Genomic DNA, 25,734 nt, shown 5'->3' with positions numbered 1-25,734 from the left:
GTGGGAAGAAAAGGACGTCAATTTTGTTTAGCGAGCCACGTGGCACGACTGTGCAACTCTCAGTTAACCACTTGACCACTGGGCACTTAAACCCTCTTCCTAACCAGACCAATTTTCAGCTTTCGGTGCTCTCATATTTTGAATGACAATTACTCAGTCATGCAACACTCTACCCATTTGAAAAGTTTGTCCTTTTTTTCACACAAATCAAGCTTTCTTTTGGTGGTATTTAATCATCGCTGGATTTTTTATTTTTTGTGCTATGAATCAAAAAAGACTGAAAATTCGGTAAAAAAAATAAAATAAAATATTTGTTTCTGTTAAAATGTATTGCAGAGTATTGGCAGAGTATTGGCAGAGTATTGCAGAGTATTGCAGTGTTGCAGAGTATTGCACAGTATGGGCAGAGTACTGCAGAGTATTGGCACAGAGTAGCGCTGTGTGCACTACATATCCAGCCCACAGCACTGCTGCACTCTCTCCCCCTCTTCCCTCACACTGTACCGATCGGTACAGAGAGGGGAGGAAGGAACCGGTGTCATGACATGACGCCGGTTTGTTTACAAGTGATCACTCTGTCAAATGCCGTTTTTTTCGCGATCCATGATGCGCCCGGTCTTCTGGACCCGGCAGTGACGGATGTTTGTGGGGGCGTGCGAGAGCAAGATTCTGGGAGGATGTCCATGGACGCCCACCCAGAAAAACCTGACTACACTGTAGCCATCTTTCGGCTATGGCCTGATTGGCAAGTGGTTAAAGTGGTTGTAAACCCTTACAGACCACTTTGACCTACAGGTAAGCCTAGATTAAGGCTTACCTGTAGGTCCAAGAAATATCTCCTAAACCTACATGGTTTAGGAGATATTTGCAAAAAGACAGGCACCGCCACCTTCGGTGCATGCGCCGTAGACAGCGGTGCGCAGGCGAACTGAGCATGCCGCTGCTAACGGTGAAATGTCGTTAGTGGCGGCTCCCGTGCACATGCACGGGAGTGACATCATCGCGGCTCTGGCCAATCACAGCGCCGGAGCCACAATACCTGGAAAGAAGATGGATGCTCCATGGAAGAGGGGACATCGGTGACATTGCTGGCTCCTGTGTCAGGTAAGTGACACATAATGGACTACTATGCGATGCATAGTAGCCCATTATACTTTACCTTTGCAGGGAAACAAAGAGGAAGTAAACCCATCAGGGTTTACTTCCTCTTTAAAATGACGCAGTGCCGAATCGCAAAAATTCCAGTGCTGTGTCCCCAGTAACATGTGGTTCTGCACTATGCATGCTGGGGTGCATTGGCAGCTAACTCACAATTTGTGTAACATGCCTGCATTAATGTACCAGGAAAGTGTGCACCCACCTAAACCTGAACTATAGACAGATAAATAAGACACATATAAATGTAACTTTAATAATGCAATAAATTTGCTTTTTTTTTGCAAGCAGTATACTGTAAGTAGCTCTTTTTGACATAGTATAAACCTCCTAAAATCCCAGATACCGCAGGTCTCAGACTGGAAGAAGCAGCATAAGCAGCCATTAAATTTTGAATCAGTGCTCATGTACTAAAAAAGAACATTCTGATTTTCCTGCCCAGTCACAGTGTGGGGTAGGGAGGGACAAAACCCAAAAGTGTTAATTGCACCAGAAAAACAAAAAGCAAAGTCTCCTCCTCTTAGGCTATGACCTGTGCAATGCTGTCCTTTGCTTTGGATCCTCAGTAGCTCTGCTCCTCCCAGCAGTGAGTTGGCAGCCTGCCAGCCTTTTAATACCAAATGAACACACATAGCACATGTACAGGAAGGGAGAAAAGTGCTGAGAGCCAGCTAGGACTTCAGAGGTCCCATTGTGAGCTTTCACAATGAATTCCTCCGCATTGTCAGCAGCTGCAGAGATAGGTGAGCATGCATTTTAAAGCTTTTTTACTGCTTCTTAGGAATATGAAAACTTTAAACTATTTTTTTTTTTATTATTGCTAGAGTTTTGTCACCTAATGCTGTACTAATAGTACTATTTTGTAAATGTTAGTTGAAGTAGTAATACACCTTAGGAGCACGACTAAGTTTAGTGCTCTTTGGAGTAGCTGATGTGTTTTGTCACATACTGTATGTCTACTGTTGTGTTTCTAACATGCGGTGTGTTTGCTACAGGCCAAAATCCTCCATTGGTTGAGAAGAATGTAGCGCCAGCGCAGGATGAGGAGATGGCCCCACCAGAGTGCACAGAGCCTGCGGATTGTTACCTGTCTGATATGATGCAACAACTGACCAGTGTCAATGCTGCTATGCCCTCTAAGAAGGACGTGATCCTCCAGGGTGAGTCTTGATGTCCCTATTGTGACACTTGTCTGATGGGAGAACATACCAAGGCTTTTTTTCCAAAGTAGTGTACTATTTGCAACCAATCAGTATTCAGCACTTTTACAGGGTAGATATGGGAAGAATCCGACAAATGCATTTCAGGCTCTCTTTTATTAAAGTGGAACTACAGTTCATATGAGCACCACAAACCAAAAATGCCATTTAAAGTGATACTATTTTTTTTTTCATTTAAAAGTAACAAACATGCTATACCTACCTGCTCTATGCAGTTGGTTTTGCACAGAGCAGCCCAGATCCTCCTCTTCTTGGGCCCTCTACGGTGCTCCTTTACTCTCCCTCCTGCCGAGTGCCCCCACAGCAAGCAGCTTTCTATGGGGGCACCAGAACCAAGCCGCTGCTCTGTGTGTCCATTCACACTCGGCCCCTCTCTGTATTCATTGGCTCACTGACTTTAACTTAAAGGAGTTGTAACGTCAGAAGTTTTTTTATTTTATCTTAAAGTGGTTGTATGCTCAATTTTTTAACTTTTACCTACAGGAAAGCCTATAATAAGGCTTACCTGTAGGTAAAAAAAAAAATCTCCTAAACCTGTACAGTTTAGGAGATATTCCCCTTGGTATGCGCCGCTGACTGCAGCGGCGCATGCGCACAAGGGGGTTCTCGGCCTGAAAATCCGTCAGTGGCCGACCGGCCGGAATGAAATCTCCCGCGCGCATGCGCGGGAGTGACGATATCGCGGCTCCGGCCACTCACAGCGCCGGAGCCGCGATACCCGGAAGAAACGCAGAGGGAGCATGTCAGCTCCCTCGGCGTGGATCGGGCCAGATGTCGGGGCCTCGTTCTAAGGTAAGTATTTCATAATGAGCTAGTATGCGGTGCATACTAGCTCATTATGCCTTTTGCTTTGCAGGTTTAAAAAAAAAAAAATTTGCGGGTTTACTACTGCTTAAATGCAGTCTATGCATTACGATAAAACGCCTTCTGTGTGCTGTAGCCCCCCTAATACTTACCTGAGGCCCATCATTGTCCAGCGATGTCCACAAGTGTCTCGGCCATCCGAGACTCTACCTAATGATTGCCATTGGCTCCCGCTGCTGTCAATCAAAGTCAGTCAGGCAATCAGGAGGGGGGGGGCACAGGGAGATGTGACTCAGCTCAAGTGCCCCCATAGCAAGCTGCATGCTGTAGGGGCACTCGTTTTCTGATTAGCTAAAAAGAGAAGACTCCTGATTGGCCGTCGAGGGAGGAAACGGAAGCTGCCGCTGTGGAGAGCAGGGGAACGGGAGACCACAGCCACCATGGGGTAAATGCGACCGACTGACCGGGGGGGACTTTCCAGCCCCCTTCTCAATCATTATTCCTCTCTGTTTCTTCCTTTCTTATATTGTCATACAAAGCCCTGGGCAGACTCACAAGCTGAGATGCCACAACCTCTCCCAGACTGGACTCTATGGTTGGGACATTAAGCTAATGGTCATTGATATGGTGAAAGTTTAGTGTGTTCTGAATTTCAATGTGTTGTGATTGCTTGAGCAGACCAGCATTGTGTTGTTCGCTATACAGGGTTTAATTTTTTTTTGGATTTAATTTTGGATTTAATTTTGTCTGCAAGAAACAGTATTAGAATATAACATTATTTTATGTATGGAAATCTGAGTAGTATATATACAGTATGCCACCAACCCCCCCCCAAGAAAGATTCCAGCGGCTGCTACTGGTGCAACTTGTCATGCAACTTTGGACATCAGAGTTGCATGACAAGTCGTTCCCCATGTTTTTCAATGATATCCATTGATATATGTGTGACTTAAAGTTGCAGCGACTTCAAAGTAGTTAATACACTACTTTAGTACAACTTTCATGCAACTTTAGGGTCATAGACTTCAATGTTAACTCTCAGAAGTTGCATGAAAGTTGCACCTGAATTTTATACAATGCAACAGTTGTGCAACAGTTGACCATTAACACTGGTCAAAGCAAAAGTTGTATCCTAGTTGCACCTATCCAAAGTTGCACCAAAGTTGCACTCCAAAGACGGCACAACTGTGAATGGAGCCTAAAGCCTTGTACACACGGTCAGATTATTGGACGAATTTTCGTCAGTTTTTTGTTTGATGCTAGTCTCAAATCGAAAGTGAAGAGGGTACTCGCCATCAGAAAATTTTCTATGTGTTCTTTCATCTTGCTCTTCAGATATTTTTTTTGTCAGAAAACCGTACTAATGAAAAGAAAATCGTATGTTGTGGTCACAGCAGACAAACATTTTCAAGGCTGCACATCCAGTTTTTGTCTGCCGAAAATTCGTAATCAGCTGTGAAAAGCAGCATACTAACGATCAGAAAACCGTCAGATCGTTCATCGGATAAAGTTTATCTTCATATTTTCTGACCGTGTGTACGGGCCTTTTTGGCCCCATACACATTATTCTATTTTCTGCAGATTTTTGTCTTCAGATTTACCAAAACCATATAAAATGAGGTCAAACCTTAAGAGTTTTCATTTTTATACAATCAGGCAGGCCCTTGCACTACATGGTTTTGGTAAATCTGTAGACAAAAATCTGCAGAAAATCGAATAGCGTGTATGGGTAAGATAAAAAAAACCTTCTGACTTTAGAACAACTTTAATTCATTTTGAATTCAAAGGATCTATCTATTCAAATGAGCTTTGGTGGTAATTCTCCTTTAAAACAACCAATTATTATATACTTTCCTATCCAATTACGAATGCTAGCAACATAAGGATTAAAGTGATATTAAAGGTTTGGCTTTAAAAACCCAAAAAACAAAAACAAACATGTCATACTTACTTGCTCTGTGCAGTGGTTGTGTGCAGAGCAGCCTGATCCACTTCTTCTTGGGTCCTGCGCTGGTGCTCCTGGCTCCTCCCCCTTAGACCCCTTGCTATGGGGGCACTGGTGCATGCTCGCTCCCGAGGCTTGCTCTATGGCATCCATAAAACATGTCGGCTGAGCCCTTCGCTGTCACCTCATTGGCTCACTAGCTTCCAATGAGGAGAGGGAGTCCTGGGACAGTCGAGGGTCTCATGCACATCACTGGATCGAGAGGGAGCTCAGGTGAGTAATGGAGGAGCAGCACACAGAGGTGTTTTTGTTACATTCATGCATAGGTTGCATAAAGGTAAAATACCTTAAGCCTTTACAACCATTTTAAAAATAGTCAATGTTGATTAAGAGAGTGAAGTTTCACTTTAAAGACCAATAAATCTGTATATAATATATACTGTTGCTTTGTGTCTCCCCCCCCCCCCCCCCCAATGTATTGGAACATTGATTATTTTCTGGTGTTTCAGTATGGTAATCTGCTCTGTGTGAAGCTCAGTGATCTGATCTTGTGAAAAGTGAAATATAAAATGGTATTTATTTGCAAAATAAATTTACAAAAAAAAAACTGTCTTGTGACTTTCTAAAGTGGGCTCTCTGGTACTGTGCAGGTGTAGCTGCAAGACCTAGGTGTCCTCTAAGCTTCATATCTGCTTGCTGCATGGCTCAGAGGTCAGAAGCGTTCCACAACGTCCTGTAAGGCAGCCCATAGATGATACAATAGCTATAGCCACTGATAATAACCACGTGCTATAAATCTGACAAGCTGGTTGTACCCAATCCGATCAATGGATCAACTTTGGTACAATCAGCCAGTCCATACATGGATCGAATCTCAGCCAGTCCCTGCTGAACCAGTCGAGATTTGAACCATCTATGGCCAGCTTTAGTATAACATTATGCTAACACACTTGCATATGGGCAGAATACACAACTTTTAAGACCAGGGTGGCTTCTCTCAGTGCCACCATGCTCCCCCAAGTAACAAGATAGCGGGGATTCAGGTGGCAAGGTGGAAATTGAGCTGCCTTTTTTACTTATTCAATTGCAATTCTGACCAATTCATTCTATCTAGTGGAATTTTAGAATTGTAGAACCTGACAATTGTGTTGGGGGATTTTGGAATTGTAGAACCTGACAATTGTGTTGGGGGATTTTGGAATTGTAGAACCTGACAATTGTGTTGGGGGGTTTTGGAATTGTAGAACCTGACAATTGTGTTGGGGGATTTTGGAATTGTAGAACCTGACAATTGTGTTGGGGGGTTTTGGAATTGTAGAACCTGACAATTGTGTTGGGGGGTTTTGGAATTGTAGAACCTGACAATTAAAACACAAGGTCATGAAGTGGTAACTCTTCAACTGTACTTAGCCAATTGCTCTAGTTTATTTCTTCTACAGAGCAAGCGGAGGATCCGGCCTGCAATCCAATTTTCTGGATCAGCAAATGGATGGATTATTCTGCAAAGTATGGACTAGGTATGTATCAGCTTGACCACAGACCTACTGTATATAGCCGTTATATATTTTAGATGGCCACTAAGCTGAATTGTTTTCTCCCCAGGTTACCAGCTGTGTGATAACAGTGTAGGTGTTCTCTTCAATGACTCCACTCGGCTGATACTGTACAATGATGGAGTCAGTTTACAGTACATTGAAGGGAATAATACGGAGTCGCACCACAATATGCGCTCTTACCCATCATCACTGACAAAGAAGGTAAGAGCACGGGATGAAACATTCATATACGTGACTTCAAGGTGTTTGCTACATTAAGACTCATACCTGACATAGGTGAAAGGTGGACTTATGCTGGCCATACACTATACAAAAAATCGGGCAAACCCATTTTTGAAAAACAAACATTCGGCCGTGAGCACAAATGATAGTGCCATCATGTAATGACCGATATATCAATCAGTGGACATAAATGATTGCATTTTTTGTTAGTTTTTTTTTTACATATACCTAGTGCAGACAGTTTGGATGGGAAACACATTAACCTTTCAATTTATTGTTTGTTCTGCAGAAAAATTCCAAACTTGTCCTTCAATTTTTCAGCTCAAAAACATCTCAAAGATTATCGATTTTGTGCCCATTAACTGGCCGAAAAATGAATGAACGGTCCAAGTGACCGAATTTCGGACGATTTCGCCCCGTACACACGAGCGGGTTTTCCGTCGGAAAAAACTTGGATGGTTTTTCCGATGGAATTCCACTCAAGCTTGGCTTGCATACACACGGTCACACAAAAGTTTGCTGAAGTTTCGACTGTCAAGAACGTGGTGACGTACAACACTACAACAACCCGAGAAAATGAAGTTCAATGCTTCTGAGCATGCGTCAAATTATTACCAAGCAGGCGTAGGAATTTTGCGCATCAGAATTGGTACAGACGATCTGAACTTTTTCCAACCAAAAAATTGAAAACCTGCTCTCAATCTTTTGCTGGTGGAAATTCTGCCAGCAAAAGTTCGATGGAGCATACACACGGTCTCCTTTTCCAACCAAAAGCTCTCATCGGTCTTTTGCTAGCCAAATTTCAAATCGTGTGTACAGGGCATAAGTCTTAAAGGAAACCTATCATGGCAGAAATTTGGAGGCTGCTGTTGCTGATCTTTATATTTGAAAATGCAACTTGCCTGCTTATAATGCTGGTTTTGTTACTTTGTCACCATTGTGGAAGAAGCATGCATAGAAGGACTTATGCCGCATACTCACAATCGGAGTATACAGCGGACTTAGTCCGGTGGACAATAAGCCGGACTTTGCAGCGGAGGTCCGCTGGACTTTCCAAATGAATGGATTTGCCCACACACTGACTAAAGTCTGTTCATTTTGAACGTGATTTGAGGTACGATGGGACTTAAAAAGGAAGTCAATCTCACCGCCTCCATCGGCCAAGATTGACACCTTGCGAGCCCGTCACCTAGTATGGATTTTAAGGGTAACCCCTACGCCGAAAAACGGAATGGGGGTCCCCCTAAAGTCCATACCAGATCCTTATCTGAGCATGAAGCCAGGCTGGTCAGGAAAGGGGGTGGGGACAAGCCCCAAAGCACCTTTTCCCCATGTTGATGAGGTGTTCTATTGGGTTGAGGTCAGGACTCTGTGCAGGCGAGTCAAGTTCCGCCACCCCTAACCCGCTCATCCATGTTTTTGTGGACCTTGCTTTGTGCACTGGTCCAAATCATTTGTTGGAGGGGGGATTATAGTGTGGGGTTGTTTTTCAGGGGTTGGGCTTGGCTCCTTAGTTCCAGTGAAGGGAACTCTTAAGGCATCAGCATACCAAGACATTTTGGACAATTTAATGCTCCCAACTTTGTGGGAACAGTTTGGGGATGACCCCTTCCTGTTCCAACATGACTGCACACCAGTGCACAAAAAAGGTCCATAAAGACATGGATGAGCGAGTTTGGGGTTAAGGCACTTGAATGGCCTGCACAGAGTCTTGACCTCAACCCGATAGAACACCTTTGGGATGAATTAGAGCGGAGACTGCGAGCCAGGTCTTTTCATCCACATCAGTGCCTGACCTCACAAATGCACTTCTGGAAGAATTGTCAAACATTCCCATAAACACACTCCTAAACCTTGTGGACAGCCTTCCCAGAAGAGTTAAAGCTGTTATAGCTGCAAAGGGTGGGCCAACTTAATATTGAACCCTATGGACTAAGACTGGAATTCCATTAAAGTTCATGTGCGTGTAAAGGCAGGTGTCCCAATACTTTTGGTAATATAGTGTAAGTATAAGCCTTCTTCATGATAAGTGTACTTTAAATGTCACTTTTAAATGTTGGCATGGCAATAAAGTTGGGTTGTATGAAAGGTGCAGTGATCCTGGGAAGTAAACAGCTGTATTTAGGTTGAGTTGGTCTAAAATATATATTTATTTTTTGTGGCTCCAATCCATATATTTTTATGCCTTCTTTCCCTTGAAAGCATGCCCTTGCACACTGCAGTAGAGCTGCTGGCACTGTGTCTGGCCAGCACATGTGCAGTATGGGCTGCTGGCACTGTGGCCGTGCACAATACTACACAGTATTGTACATGCACCAGCTGGGCAGAGCGCAAACTGGACCCTTCTGTTTATGTGCCCAACAGCTTCAGCATCCCCAATCTGCATGCATCCCACGTGCAAGGCATCGGGCGGGTTAGCACCAGGGACACAAAAAGACACCCTATAGGCATAAACTCAACAAAATAAACTTTCATAGGCTGATAAGACTGCACAAAACTGGGGACAGGGAGTAAAAGTGACATAAGCTATGCGGTTAAGTTTTTATTTATTTTTTTCTACAGCGGTTTAATATCCCTTTAAGGCACATCAGAGTGGCTGACTGGTTTGTTGAGCCCTGCACTTCAGATCCTTAGTTGCAAGAAAACAAAGAATTTCAGGCATCACTTCATGGGAGTGCAGCTCTAATGTTCTGGGTTTTATTTTTTTGGGGGTACAGCGACAAAGGGTTAGTACTTTGAGGTTGATCTTCACTTTCTGACCAGTAGAGGGAGATTCTAAAACTGTAGTTTTTCCTTGGGACAGAGGTAGCGGGGAAATCTCCCACTGGGAACCCTGTTTAGCAACAATGGTAAAGGCTCGCTATCGTCTCAATTCTGCCATCTCCAGACCCAGGTGAAGGGGAATTCAATGGAAACTCCAAAAGCAATTGTCTTTTTTTTCTTTAAATAACTTTAACTATTATATTGTAAAAAAAAAATAGGTTTGGCATGTTCATACCATGACCCTTCTAGCATTTCCAAGGTTCTTGTTCAGTGGTTTTGGACAAATTGCATATAAAATAGACACCTAATGGTATACAAGAACAGTTTATGGGAATTCTGTGCCTCAAAGTGTTGAAGTTGACAGCTTCTCTTCTTACAAGAAGGGTGCACTTTAGGCTTTCAGTTGTATGAACATGCCTTGTAAATTACAGATCATTTAGTGCTGCCATGATTCTGTAGCCCAACTGATTGAACATTCTGCTATTTCCCTTCCAGGTCACACTACTCAAATTTTTCAGGAACTACATGAATGAGCACCTTTTGAAGGCCGGTGCCACCATTACTCCCCGGGAGGGTGACAAGAATGCTCGGATTCCCTTCCTGCGGACTTGGTTCTGCACACGAAGAGCAATCGTCCTACATCTGAGCAATGGAACCCTTCAGGTTAACTTCTCCCAGGTGAGGATTGTTTAGGGTATTGTCACATTGTAGAATTTTAGGAGACAACTTGCATTAATAATAGCAGTGGGTTTATATTTGTATCTATGAGGGCCGGTTCTGTGCTGTCCGACATTGGATGTGATTCACGCCGCACTGCAGTACAAATCACATGCGATGTCTGTGCAATGCAAACTCAGACATACAGAATGTATGGCTGAATTCACATCGCATTCAGACCAAACTCACACAGGACCCATTTTTTGGTCCACAGCAGAATCGGATCGAATTGTTGTTTACACCCATGTGATCTGATTCCTGTCCGAATTTGCAGTTCACTTTGCTATATGCAAACTGATTTAGCGGTGTCATTAGCTTTCTATTGACTGTCCCAGCAGTTTGCATATGACAGTGTGAACTGCCTGCGAGGTGCATGCGATAGATTCACAGGGTTCCCGTATCGCTGCAATGGATTTGCAGGGTTCCCGCATCACTGCAGTTTGAACCGGCCCTTAGACTCGGTTCACATCTATGCATGTTACTTTTGAGCATTTATTTCTGCAGTGCTTTTTGCTTTCCATGTTTTTTGCTGCGATTTGCATGTTTCTTTCTTTCTCCGGTCTTCTTTCTCTGGTCTTCTTCCTCCACCCCCACTCCCGCCGTCGACCTTCCCTTGATGCTGCGTTCCGCTGATCTTTCTGCGCCGATGTCAAGCATTTCTTTGATAAATTATGGGGCGTGGCCATCGGAGACCCTGCCCCCTTGTGACGTCACTGGCCCATCATGCCCTGGGTAGTGAAGTCACAAGGGGTGGGGCCGCCAGATGATGTCATCCGGTGGCCACGCCCCATAGTTATCTAAGAAAGGCTTGACATCGGCGCGGACAGATCAGTGGGACACTGCATCAGAGGAAGAACACCGGACAAAGAAGACCGGAAGAAGAAGCAGGAGAATAAGACCAGAGGAAGAAGCTGGGAAGAAGAAGACCTTTTTAATAAAGGACTTGTCAAAAACTGTCTATTGTTTTTTGTCACACTACACTACTTTTTCTGGTGAATGGGTAGGGGTACTATGTACCCCATGCTCATTCACATAGGGTTCAGGAGGGGGGTGGCACTTGCTTGTCCCCTTCCTTTCCTGACATGCCGGGCTGCATGCTCGGATAAGGGTCTGCTATGGATTTTGGGGGGGACCCCATGCCGAATCCATACTAGACCCAAGGGCCTGTTTTAGACCTGGGGGGGGGACCCTACGCAGTTTTTTTTTCATAATTTTTGTTTGGGCGAAAAAAAATTCTTTTTACTTTCAGCTGATGACTCATTGGTTGTTAAGGACGCGGCGGCCGGCTTCCCAGGCTTCTCCTTAGCAACCAACTATATACAGTGTAAAAAAAAAAAAGCAAATCGTGGCAAAAACACGGTACTTGCATTTTGGATGCGGGCCCATTGAGGTCTATTATATGCAAAACGCTGCATTTTGTGGGAAAAAAGTTCCCGATCCTTTCCAAAAATACAGTGGCACAAAAATGCATTGATGTGAACATGTTCCACAGGAACCCATGTTAAAAAAGTTTCCTGCATTAGTGTTAATCGACACACGGTCGGACATTCCGATAACAAAATCCATCAACTTTTTTCCGACGGATGTTGACCCGAACTTGTCTTACATACACAAGGTCGCACAAGGTTGTCGGAAAATCGAATCAATCAGAACGCGGTGACGTACAACACGTACAACGGGACACGTACAAGAGGGCAGTAGCCAATAGCTTTCGTCTCGTAATTTATTCTGAGCATGTGTGGCACTTTGTCCATCGGAATTGTCTACACACGATCGGAATTTAAACGATCGGATTTTGTTGTCGGAAAATTTTAGATCCTGATCTCAAACTTTGTGTGTTGGAAAATCCGACGGAAAAAGTCAGATGGAGCCCACACACGATCGGATTTTCTGACAATATTATCCGATCGCACATTTTCCGTCGGAAAATCCGACCGTGTTTACAGGGCATTAGACTACCACAGTTTTAGTGGGATGCTCAGCATAACTCATAAGAGAATAGAGAGTTGTAGATGCAAAGCCTGATTGAATATAGATTTCTGTGTCTTCAGTTGAGGTTTAAAATATGTTGTCTTCGTTCTACAGGATCACACAAAAATCATCCTGTGTCCTCTTATGGCTGCTGTCTCCTATATTGATGAGAAACAGAATTTCCACACATACAAGTTGAGCCTTATAGAAGAGTTTGGCTGCTCAAAAGATCTAGCAAGGCGCTTGCGTTATGCCCGCAGCATTGTGGAGAAACTGCAGAAGTTAAAGTCTGGTGCAAGGCACAAAAAGGCCACAGCCTAGCTGGGCACAGTCTCCTGAACGGGGAGCTTTGTGACAGCCACGTTGGCTGCAGATGTTTTTTTTTTCATTCCTGAGGTTCAAGATTGTACTAACCACTAGTGCCAACTGGGGTTTCCCTGAACTAACAAGTTGTTTGATTTTATGATCTCTCTTTGTCTTGGGCAAGAGCCTGTTCTGTGTGTCACTTCTTAATGTTGTCAGGTTTATTGTAAAATAACAACTTTATTATGTTTGTGTATATTAATATTAAAGATCTTTGTATATGAATTGATTTAGTTTTTTTAATAATTGTATTACTTGTTGGGAGAGGTTTATTCTCAATGCCTGATGGCTACAAAAACTGCCAATGTGTATATCAATGGAGATTGGAGATCAGTTCAGGTATGTTTTTAGGTCCTAGTCTGAACCCACCAGCAGAATAAAATGTTTACTGATAGAGACTATAGTCACTGGCAGTAACCATATTTAGAAAAATCCGACAGGCTGGTTGTACCCAAGTTGATTGAACGGGTACAATCAGCCTGCCCAGACATGGTTGGAAATTCAGCTGGTCCCTGCGGTACTCTGAAAACGGACTTTCCTCAGGTGATATACAAAGATAAAACAAATCCACCTACATAAGTTGTACTTGTTTATCTACAGGATTCTCAACAGCCATTCAAAGGCAAGAATTTATATAGCTTGTTTGAGATTTCAGAAAAAAGGGGGCAGAGAGCTGAAATTACACTCTGCAGAGTCCAATGTGAGCAGCCCCGAAAGATGATTGGAGGGACACCCCCGCCCCCCATTTACACAGCACTAGAGGTGAGGCTGTCAACCACAGGCTGTATGTTGGAGATCCTCCCCTGTCATCTTTTTTCTCTTGGTGTCAGGAAGACTTGTCAGAAATGATTCATGCTGATAACTGAGGAACAAAGCAGCTTACAGAAATGAAACTTATGCCCTGTACACATGGTCGGACATTCCGACAACAAAACCCGTCAGATTTTTTTCCGACGGATGTTGGCCCAAACTTGTCTCGCATACACACGGTCGCACAAAGTTGTCGGAAAAAAACGATCGTTCAGAACGCGGTGACGTATAACGCATACAACAGGACTATAAAGAGGCCAGTAGTCAATAGCTTTCATCTCTTAGTCTATTCTGAGCATGTGTGGCACTTTGTCCGTCAGAAATTTCTACACACGATCGGAATTTAAACAATCGGATTTTGTTGTCAGAAAATTTCAGATCATGCTCTTAAACTTTGTGCATCGGAAAATCCGATGGAAAAAGTCAGATGGAGCCCACACGCGATTGGATTTTCCAACAACATGATCCGATCGCACATTTTCCGGCGGAAAATCCAACCGTGTATATGGGGCTTTAGTGCTCTTAGTTGACACAAGTACACACTATAGAGCAGGCATGTCCAAAGTCTGCGTTCCAGTTAAATATGGCCCCCCAGGTAATTTGGATATATATACCGTATTTATCGGCCCTGGGGACAGGGAGGGGGCAGGGTGAATGCCATTCGATTACATACAGGAGAATCTCAGCATCTGTAATAGGAAGTCCTGTCTCCTGGGCTGCCATTGGAAGACTTTTCTGTCTATCATAGGAGGCGGGACTTTACATACAGACTTCTTCTGTATGTAATCTGTCGGGCTCGTCCCGCCCCCTCCCTGTCCCTTCCAAGGCTGCAGATGGGCATCAGTCAGGCTGCACTGATGGCACATGTGAGGCTGAATTCATGGCACATGTGAGGCTGCATTCATAGCAATGGTGAGGCTGCATTCATGGCAATGGTAAGGCTGCATTAATTGTAATGGTAGGGTTGCAATCATGGCAATGGTGAGGCTGTATTCATGGCAATGGTAAGGCTGCATTCATTGTAATGGTAGGGTTGCATTCATGGCAATGGAGAGGCTGCATTCATGGACAAAGAGAGGCTGCATTCATGTCAATGGTGAGGCTGCATTCATGTCAATGGAGAGGCAACATTCATGTCAATGGTGAGGCTGCATTCATGGCAATGGTGAGGCTGCCTTCATGTCAACGGTAAGGCTGCATTAATTGTAATGGTAGGGTTGAATTCATGGCAATGGAGAGGCTGCATTCATGGCAATGGACAGCTTGCATTCACGGACATAGAGAGGCTGCATTCATGGCAATGGTAAGGCTGCATTCATGTCAATGGAGAGGCAACATTCATGTCAATGGTGAGGCTGCATTCATGGCAATGGTGAAGCTGCATTCATGTCGATGGAGAGGCAGCATTCATGTCAATGGTGAGGCTGCATTCATGGCAATGGTGAGGCTTCATTCATGGCAATGGTGAGGCTTCATTCATGGCAATGGTGAGGCTACATTTATGTCAATGGTCAGCCTGCATTTATGCCAATGGTAAGGCAGCATTCATGTCAATGGAGAAACTGCATTCATGTCAATGGTGAGGCTGCATTTATGGCAATGGTGAAGCTGCAGGTGGGCACTGATTAGGCCGCATTCATGGGCACTGACCCTTATTTTGCTTCACAGTTCTTTATTTAAATTTTTTTTTAAATTGAATTGAAAGTGTTATACGCCTGTGCGTGTTATACGCCGATACATACAGTATATCCAAATAACACGCCCAAGCTTATCCTTAGTCCTGAGCGGTGCTCGAGGATCCGTTGGGGGCTATAAAAGATATGTATATATATCCAAATAAGGGGGCGTGGCCTGGAGCGGCATGAGATAGGACGCATGTGAGCTGAGCTCCGCCGGCCATACATCCTGAATACCTATCCTGAGACACAGATCACCTTTTTTTCCTCCGTTTTAACCACACTGCTGACCGGACAACCGTGGGGCACATGTCGCCGACGAAGCGGAACAGTGCAGCGGCCGCCAAACTGTCACAATACCGGCATGAAGGACCAGGCCCCGCAGACCAAGATGGCGCCGCCATGCAGGGGGAGGAGGACGCGCGGAGCGCAGATACGAACAGGCTCCTTGATGCAATTACGGCCTGCCAGGAAGCGGTAACGAACTGCCAGACTAACCTCACAGCCAGGATTGAGGAGGTAAAGGTAGATATATCGCTGGTTCTGCAAGACTTTCAGAAGCTTAGGGAGAGGGTCACTGAAGCTGAAACCCGCCTGAGTAATGTAGAGGACTCCCCCCCCCCCTTCAGATCTCCTCAGAGGCCATGCAGCACCAAGTACATCAAATCCTTCAGAAGCAGGATGACATTGAGAACAGAATTCGCAGATGTAACCTGCGTTTCATAGGCCTGCCAGAGGGGGTGGAGGGCAGAGACCCCCCAACTTATTTGGAAAAGTTACTTGTGGACACCTATGGCAGGGACTCATTCTCCCCCATGTTTGCAGTGGAACGCGCACATAGGTTGTCAGGCAAGCCTCCCCCCCCGGGGGCGCCCCCCCGTACTTTTATTGCCAAATTCCTGAATTTTAGGGACAGAGACACCCTTCTACGGCTTAGCAGGGAAAAGGGGAATATTCCTTTTGAAAACAAAACCGTGGCAGTTTTCCCTGATTTCTCCTCTGAAGTTCAGAAAAAACGCAAAAGTTTTATGGAAGTGAAGAGACGCCTGCGCATCAAGAATATAAAGTATGCCATGTTATTTCCTGCTCGTCCGCGTGTGGAAGGCACGGACCGGGCCCACTTCTTTGAGGATCCTGAAACAGTGCTGTCGTGGCTTGAGCGTCGGGATGCGGACAGATGAGTATATGTGCAAAGATGACAATGCCCTTTTTTTTCCACTTACACACTTCCTACTGTACCAGTTTCCCTGGATTGGGGCCGTGTTTATACACCTTTTCACTGACCATGCCATGGCCTGTCAGTTCTCCCTACTAGGCACACTACTCTCAGACCTAAACTGTTGTGCTGTTGACTGTCTCCGTTTTGCTTCATGTGACTTAACATTCTCATTGGAATACACATATGGCTGGAGCGGGCCTGTTGTGACGGGGCACCTGTCCGCCTGGACCCACTTTGCACTGGATCATACTCCTACCTGAGAGACTGTGGACAGGTTCCCCTACCCCGTCTGTGCTGGAACTCCTTACTCTGGCCTGGTGTCTTCTGCAAACAGGCATTGGCCAAGTGTTATCTCATTGTGCGCTACAGCTACCCTCACCGGTGCCTATGTTGAAACTTTATCTTTGGTTGTTTGACTACTTATTATGGAAATGTATGCCCCCTTTTTCCCCCCCTTTTTTTTTTCTTTCTCTTTTTCTTTTTTCTTTTTTTGTGTGTCCTCCTGGCCGGCGGAGGGGACCAAATAACCAACAAGCTCACTCTGCTCTGTGAGCGCAGTCCTATAGTGTCACATAATACAGCGAAGTTTCGCCCGAAGTTTCAATATGTGCCTCTCGGATTGGAACAACCGGCATAACATGTTGCTTTTTTCTTCTCTTGTCTATATGGGTGATTCCCAGTCGCGGGGTTGTTCCGGTCCGAGTTGGACATTGTTTATGCCCTGTTGGCGGTTTGGGGTCAATGCCCGCACTAATTGGGGTCAGTGCAGGGCGGGGAGGGGGGGTGTATGGTTTTTCTGGGGTACACAGGTTTTTGTTGTTTTTCTTCTTGAGTTCTCTTATTACTGTTTTCTATGGTACAATGTATGTCTGGTTGGAGGGGTGGGGCCTCCCTTTATTCGGGGTGGGCAGGCAGTGGCTGCTCTGTTTTTGTGGGTTGATCTGTCTCCTGGAGTCTCACCATTGATTGATAAACACCCATGGCCACACTGAAATTCCTTACCTGGAACGTGAGGGGATTGGGGGACCCTATTAAGCGGTCAGCAGTTTTTGGGCAGCTCAAAAAAATGAAGGCAGACGTGGTGGCTTTAGTGGAAACACATGCTGAGGGTCCTATGCTCAGGGCGCTTCGGCGTCCTTGGATAGGCTGGGGGTATCACTCAGTACATACTACCCATTCCAGGGGTGTCTCCCTCCTGATAGCTAAACACACACATTTTGAACTCCAGGATTCGGTCATCGACCCCTTGGGTAGATTTGTATTTCTTAAGGCCAAACTGCATGGTGATATGTTTCTTATAATGGCTTTTTATGTGCCCCCACCATTCCAGTTTGGAGTGCTGTCTGAGGGATTTAATTATATGGCCCTTCATCCCGCTGCCTCCGTGGTGTGGCTGGGGGACTTTAATAATGTGTTAGACAGGTCCCTAGATAGGATGGCGTGCCCCACTCGGGCTGCCCCGGGCCCCTCCCTGACCAGGTTTGCCAGACTTCTCCACGATTTCCACTTGATGGACTCATGGCGCACTAGGCATCCAACTCAACGCGTTTTCACATGTTTCTCTGCTACTCATCACTCTATGTCCCGTATAGACCTCATACTCTTCTCCGCTTCTCTCCTCCCTAGACTTGATGATGTGGGCCTATGCCCCAGATCGCTCTCTGACCACTGTCCCTACTGGATGACGCCCTCCCTACGGCACACTCATCCCCTAACGTCTTGGCGCCTTAATCCTTTTTGGTTAACTCTCCTCCCTGACGATGGGGACCTTGAATCGGGGTGGCAGGCTTTTTTTGAGACTAACGAGGGTTCGGCCAGACCGTATGTAGTTTGGGAAGCTTTTAAACTTCATGCTAGAATGACCTTACAGACCCAAATTAACCGGGTAAAGCGAGCTTCTGCTGCTAAGGTAGCTGTGGCGACACATACTCTACAGACGCTGGAACAGGATTTTGTACGCGACCCCTCGGCAGAAAAGGCAGATAGTATTAGACTTTGTTCCAGAACACTTGACCTATTGCTTTATGAAAAGTCCAAACAGAAATTGTTCTTTCTCAGACAGAGGTCGTTTGAGCATGGTGAGCGAGCGGGGAAACTATTGGCTTATCTAGTTCATGGTAAAGAGAGACCTCCTGTGGTGATCTCCCTCCGCTCGCCGCAGGGTGTACTTGAGACGGATCCAATACGGGTCACGCAGATGTTTCGTGACTTCTTCACCTCTCTGTACACCTCTACTGCCTCGGCTGACCCCTCTCTGATGGAATCTTTTCTAAATGGATTGCAGTTTCCCCAATTGACCGAGGCGCAGGTCTCTGAGCTGGAGGCACCCCTGACTCGGGATGAAATAGTCTCAGCAATTGCTACATTCCCACCATCCAAGGCCCCGGGCTCAGATGGCTTGCCGATAGAATTTTACTCTACTTTCATAGACTTACTGGCCCCTAGGCTTCTAGCAATTTACGAGTCCATATTTCAGAACGCCGAACTCCCACCATCCATGACAGAAGCGACTATTGTGTTAATCCCTAAACCTGGAAAGGACCCGCACCTCCCGGAATCTTATCTCCCTATCTCCCTCTTGCAGGTTGATGTTAAGATACTTGCTAAGATTCTTGCCATCCGGCTCAATAACGTAATCCTCTCGCTGATCCATATGGATCAAGCGGGATTCATGCCCGGTAGAAACATGTCGTTTAACCTCCGTAGATTGTTTATTAATCTCCAGACTCCCCATGATGACCCTGGTTCCAGGATAATAGTCGCCTTGGACACCGCCAAGGCTTTTGATTCTGTTGAGTGGAGATACCTATGGAATTGCCTGGCTCGGTTTGGTATAGGGCCTAAGTTTATTAGGTGGATCCAACTACTTTATCAAAACCCGGTGGCCAGGGTTTTGGCGAATGGCTGGCCCTCGGAACGGTTTTCTCTGTCTAGAGGGACTAGGCAGGGGTGTCCTCTGTCGCCCTTGCTGTATGCTTTGGCGGCGGAGCCACTCGCTATCGCAATTCGTGAACACGTAGGCATTGTGGGTTTGGGTAGGGGTGGAATAGTGGAGAAGATTAGCACTTATGCGGATGATACCCTATTGTACCTGAATGATTCGACTCAATCACTCCCCCTTGCTTTGACACTGATAGAAGACTTCGGTAAGTTTTCCGGTCTTAAAATTAACTGGGACAAGTCACAGATCTTGCCCCTGGACAGTTTCCCGCCCCCTAGGGACAGTGCTCTGCTCCCTTTGCAGAGGGTAGACACGGTTAAATATCTTGGCGTCCTGACTTCCAGATCCCCGTCTGACTACATTAAACTTAATATAACTCCTTTGATTGACCTGATTAAACAAAAAACGCAGCTTTGGGCGCGCCTTCCCCTGGGGGTTATGGGGCGTACAAATCTGATCAAGATGATTCTCCTTCCTAAAATTTTATATGTGCTTTGGCACTCCCCCGTCTACCTGGTTCTTAAACATTTTAAGGTGATAGAGGCCCTCTTAAAACCCTTTGTGTGGGGTAACAGTAGACACAAACTAGCATGGCAAAAATTATATCTACCCACTGACCTAGCAGGATTGGCAATGCCGGACTTTAATGTCTATTATATAGCTTCTCAGTTGTCGCAAATGTTCCATGTTGATAAAACGGATAAAGACAGGTTTTTGCGCTTTTTGTGCCCGTCCTGGATCGGGCCTACCTTAGACCCGATGGTGGCGATAGTTGGGGGGCCGGAGAGGGGAGGAGGGAGGGAGTCTGCCACATCTCTTCTTTACCATTACAGGAGGGTGTGGCGCATTGCCTCTCTTAAGTTGAGCCTCCCACCCCTGCATGAGTACACCCCCATTTGGTATAATTGGTGCCTCCCAGAATTCAGACGGATTGTGGATAGCGGATCATGGTGCGGGAAGGGCATATTTTACATGTCTCACATAATGGCAAGCTGAAATCCTTCTCCGCTTTACAGGCGGAATATGGGCTCCCGAACCACTTTTATTATAGATATCTGCAGATTCAGCACGCCTACCGTGCCCAATTCCCTACAGGTGACCCATCTGTACCCCCCAATCCACTGATGGCGGCAGTTAAAAACCCAGATCCCAAAAAATTAATTTCACAGTTTTATGCTATGTTATCACTTCCTTCCATGACTGTAGCTGCCTTCTCTCTTAAAAATAGGTGGGTGGGGGAACTGGGGCCTATTACTGATGATGAATGGAGTGATGCGCTGGATACCTGTAAATTAGCATCGCCCAGACTCTCTGACCGGTTAACTCAAATTTTTATTACGCACAAAGCGTATCTCACGCCGCTCACGGTCTCCAGGTACAGGCGCGAGTGCCCTGGCACCTGCCCTATGTGTGCACGTGCGTCTGGTACCTTTTTTCATCTTCTCTGGGAGTGTCCTAAGATTCAGGCGTACTGGTCCCAGGTGGTGAGGTTTCTACATGATACGATGGGTTCCCCAGCCGTACTTCAGCCAAAGCTGTGCCTGTTGGGTATTTTCCCGGACACGGCTTTGAACAAATACACTAAAATATTTTTACATGAAACCCTATTTTCTGCTCGAAAAATGATTGCTAGAGTCTGGATGAGACCTGACCCTCCAACGATTTCCCAATGGCTTGGTGACATCAACGGTGTCTTGCCTTTTAAGAAGCTTATATACCTGCACAGGGGATGCCCTTTCAAATATGAGAAGATCTGGGACAGGTGGTTTAAAAACCCTGCTACATGTATAACTTAATCTGCCCCCTGCGGAGCACTGTTAGCTACTGCAGATAGGATTTAGTAGGAGAGCTGGGTATGGGTGAATGGGGACGGGAAGGGGAGGGGTGGGCGGATTTCTAGGGGAGATGATCTGAATCCGGTAACCATTTTATACCATGTACTGACTTGTAGACCTATGTGAAACGTGTACATTCATTGTATGTGACGATTGCATCTGTGAATATCATGTGATTTGATGGAGACCGTATTGGTCCTTTTTTTTTGTATGTACCATACCTTGTTTATTTTTTCAATAAAAAGAACTCATGTTTAAAAAAATATATCCAAATAAGATGCTCGAGATCATGTCTTCACCACACACAGCTACAAAGGCAAGAGAATTCTTCTTGGGTAGTGTATTAATGCTCGGATGAAAACACATGCGGCGTACACGGTCGGATTTTCTGATGGGAAATGTTGGATATGAGCTTGTTGTCGGAAAGTCCGACCGTGTGTATGCTTCATCGAACATTTGCTGTCGGACTTTCCGCCAACAAATGTTTGCTAGCAGGTTTTCAAATTTTCCACCAACAAAACGCTGTTGTCAGAAAGTCCAATCGCGTGTACACAAGTCCGTGGCAAAAAAGTCCACGCATGCTCGGAATCAAGCAGAAGGAGCCGCACTGGCTATTGAACTTAATTTTGATCGGCTCATCATATGTCACCGCGTTCCCACGTTCGTAATTGTTGGCATTTGTGTGACCGTATGCATGCAAGACAAGTTTGAGCCAACACCCTTCGAACAAAAATCGCGGTTTTGTTGGTGGAAAATCCGATCATACGGGGCATTAGACTGAATTTTAATAGTTCAAAGAATGTCAGGCAAAATGGCCGACCCTTATGCATGTTCACTTCATCAAATCTGGCCCTCTTTGAAAAAAGTTTAGACACCCCTGCTATAGAGGGATATGTTTTGTTCATAATTCATGGCTGAGGTTTATAACCACTTTAAAGTCCCATACATGCTATCAGATTTTCTGCTGATTTTTTCCTTCAGATTTACCAAAACCATGTAGTGCAAAGGCCTGCCTGATTGCATACAACTTGAAACTCCTAAGGTTTGACCTTATATTATATGGTATTATCAGGGCCGTTTTTAAGGCAGGGCAAAAGGGGCAGCTGCCCTGGGCCCTGTCATTGTTGTGGAGCCCAAAGCAGCTGCCTCATACTTACTAACTATCCTGGTTTAATTTCCCTCGTTCTTTGAGGTTTTAGTTCCATGCTGTGTCCTGATATCTCAGTGTGAAGTGCTACTACTAATGCTGCCCAACTCTGCCCTATTGTTGTGTACAGATGACTCACCTGCAGACCCTGTGTTTACATGTAAATTACCATCATTCATATGTAAATAGCGATGACATTGATATGTAAATAGCGGAGGCGGGTAGCATTGATATGTATAAAATGCCCCCCTGAGGTCATATCCACAGTAATCTCTAGCAACCAATCAACAAGCAGAAATCATGTGCTGTAACCTCTAACAACTAATCAGTAACCCGTAATGTGTGCTTTAAACTCTAGTCAGTGAGCAGTAATGATACACTGTAACCTCTGGCAACCAATCACAATATCTGCCTGATCTGATTCAGTAAACTGATTTTGAGTCTAGCTGCTATATATTGTATGTCTCAGAGCAGGTGGAGAGCGAAACTACATGGGGGGGGGGGAAGAAAGGTTTTGCCCAGGGTTCAATCAATATTAAAGACGGCCCTGGGTATTATATCTGTTCTGATCTGTCCTAGGGTTGGGCAGTAAAAGCAAATGTTTATTCTGTTTGTGTTGGCTGTTGTTTCCACCCCATGCTGAAGCCCACTTTATGGGCATTCCTATAGCTCCATACACACTATCAGATTGTCTGCTTATTTTTTCCTTCAGGTTTACCAAAACCATGTAGTACAAGGGCCTGCCTGATTGCATACACATTGAAACCCCTAAGGTTTGACCTCATATTATATGGTTTTGGTAAATCTGATGGAAAAAATCAGCAGAAAATCTGATAGTGTGTATGGGGCTTATGTGAGCAATACACAACAGTGTGGAACATGCAAGAAAGGTTTTGCCCAGGGTTCAATCAATATTAAAGACGGCCCTGGGTATTATATCTGTTCTGATCTGTCCTAGGGTTGGGCAGTAAAAGCAAAGTTTATTCTGTTTGTGTTGGCTGTTGTTTCCACCCCATGCTGAAGCCCACTTTATGGGCATTCCTATAGCTCCATACACACTATCAGATTGTCTGCTTATGTTTTCCTTCAGGTTTACCAAAACCATGTAGTACAAGGGCCTGCCTGATTGCATACACATTGAAACCCCTAAGGTTTGACCTCATATTATATGGTTTTGGTAAATCTGATGGAAAAAATCAGCAGAAAATCTGATAGTGTGTATGGGGCTTATGTGAGCAATACACAACAGTGTGGAACATGCAAGCTCATTGACCAGAGCACAGATCAGAATAGAACCGATCACTCTATGCACTTGTTTCCCTGGGAGACTCCACAAGGATGCATAACTATAGAGATACTTCTCATATATGCAGAAAGATAACCGTCCCCACTGAGAAACAACCATCCTAGGTTTCTATATCTATTCAGAGAGCTGGACCATCTCTTCCATTACCTCTGAACCTGTATTGGGTAAGAAAACAATAAGTCTTCTTTCCAGCATTGCACTCCCTCTAGAACAGTGTTTCTCAAACTTTTTTGTCTTGTGGCAAAACAAAAAGATCTAAAAATTTTCACAGCACACCTGAAAATATTCAACAATTTTTATGATGAAGAACGTATTAATGTTTACACATACAGTATATTTAATTTTAAATTTAATGTAAAGGCCTGTTTTCTAGAGCAAATCAGATTGAAGCGATTGTAATCTTCTTTGTACTTTCGCTTGCTTTTAATTTAACAGTTTCTCTTTCAGAGTTCCAGACTTGATTAAGTATTTCTCCATCGCTATACAATGAACAAACTTTATTTACAATCATCAAAGTTGGAATGAAACGGTCTCTATTATTATAGTGTAATATAATTTGAGCGATTGCGTTCTCCCGAGATCTCGCACAAGTCTCGCATTACGAAAGGTTTTTAAATATGTAACTTTTTTAACTTTTGTGACATTGATATACCATTGAAATTTTTGATATGTTCAAGGTTTCAAAAAGCAATTTTAAGTGATTTTCAAAACTCCCATGGCACACCTGTAAATTTCACGTGTCACACAGTTTAAATGAAAGTAGGGGGAACGCAATAGCGCCCCCCTGCCTATGGGAATAGGGACAAATAAATAACCTTAATAAATTCTGTTATTTAATTGGTCACTTACCTGCCAGCCGACACTTGACTTCTAGAAAATTCGACAGTTGGTCAGGTGATCCAATGAACCTATAAAAAGAAAGAAGAGGTTATAAAAGAATTTAAACCATCAAATTTATTTAGAACAATGGCTGCAGCAGAAGAAAAGGTACCCCGCCCTCCCTCCCTCCCTTTGTCGCGGTCCTTCCCCCCTTTTTTGAATATTCCTTCTGTTGTAAGGGATAGTGTTTTTTGTTATTATTTGGTCGGTTCGAGCTTTTTTTTTTTTTTTTTTTAATGGAACGCTTCACGAATTTGCGTGTCATCCTTGTGCAGGGGCCATGCTAATCTTCTCTGTATCGTTCCAATTTTAGTATATGTGCTGCCGAAGTGAGCACGGTTTGAGCTTTTAAAGCTGAACCATTGGTATTTATAATCTATGTATGGTTATAAATGTTATATCGTCAAAATAAAATATATTGGTTATTATTGGTTATACAGTATATATCGTCATACCAGTAATAAAGGGCCACAGCCATTCTTACCACATATTAAGACTATTGGTTTTTATTATATTTAAAGTTTAAAGTTAAATTGAATTTGGCCTCTAGTCCCATGAATGCTGTGAAAAAGATAAGTTGAGGTTTCTGAGCTGTCTGTAGGTGGCAGGAAAGTAAAGGGCAACCAATCAGAGTCCATATTTTACTGATCTACTGCAGTAAAATGAACTCTGGTTGGGCAATGTGCTTTGAGCTGTACTTAGTTTTTTTGTTTTTCAGTAAACCTGTTGCTGTTAGAATCATTTTCTAAAAAAATGTGTTTCTTGCTCCAGCTTCCTTTTCTATATCTTGGAACATGTGACACATAACTATCTCACAGCCATGGCCAGTCCTATAACGGCTATGAAAGTGCTTTAATTAACCACTTAAGGACTGGAAGGATTTGCCCCCTTAAAAACCAGGACATTTTTTGCGATATGGTACTGCGTCGCTTTAACTGACAGTTGCGTGCTCGTGCAATGTTGTACCCAAACAAAGTTGACGTCCTTTTTTCTCTTTCGTTTATTGACCGACACAGCACCATTAATCTTGACCGTAGGGTTATTACGCCACCTTCAGGAGAGGACCAGGCAGAACATGTAATACATGTGAAAAACAACAGAACTGTACAGTTCCGCCAAGGGGGGCGGTCCCTCTGGTAATAACCCCTCAGCCTGCTTCCTGCAGCTCAGTTTTTTTCTGCCTAGTGAAAAAGAAGGACCTAGGC

The 25,734-nt window shown here is 44.5% G+C and overlaps 1 protein-coding gene and 1 non-coding gene across 2 annotated transcripts; one reads left to right on the top strand and one right to left on the bottom strand.

The window, feature by feature from the left end:
* The first annotated feature begins 1,749 nt into the window (after positions 1–1,749).
* Positions 1,750–12,941, top strand: LOC143958920 (serine/threonine-protein kinase PLK1-like). Its single transcript, XM_077467907.1, has 6 exons — positions 1,750–1,898; positions 2,151–2,315; positions 6,564–6,641; positions 6,727–6,881; positions 10,161–10,343; positions 12,468–12,941. Exons 1-6 carry the CDS (start codon positions 1,862–1,864, stop codon positions 12,672–12,674), a joined length of 825 nt encoding a protein of 274 aa, XP_077324033.1. The 5' UTR covers positions 1,750–1,861; the 3' UTR covers positions 12,675–12,941.
* An 11,818-nt stretch (positions 12,942–24,759) lies between these two features.
* LOC143958922 (U6 spliceosomal RNA) lies at positions 24,760–24,866 on the bottom strand. The gene has a single exon (XR_013270145.1). It is a non-coding gene; the product is annotated as a U6 spliceosomal RNA (small nuclear RNA).
* Positions 24,867–25,734: the final 868 nt, after the last annotated feature.

The sequence above is a fragment of the Lithobates pipiens genome, unplaced genomic scaffold (genome assembly GCF_037356315.1).
Source record: "Lithobates pipiens isolate NorthernLeopardFrog02 unplaced genomic scaffold, aLitPip1_a1.2 Scaffold_64, whole genome shotgun sequence".
NCBI lineage: Eukaryota > Metazoa > Chordata > Amphibia > Anura > Ranidae > Lithobates > Lithobates pipiens.
The sequence above is the reverse complement of the archived record's forward strand: the minus strand, read 5'-3'. Positions and strand labels throughout refer to the sequence as shown.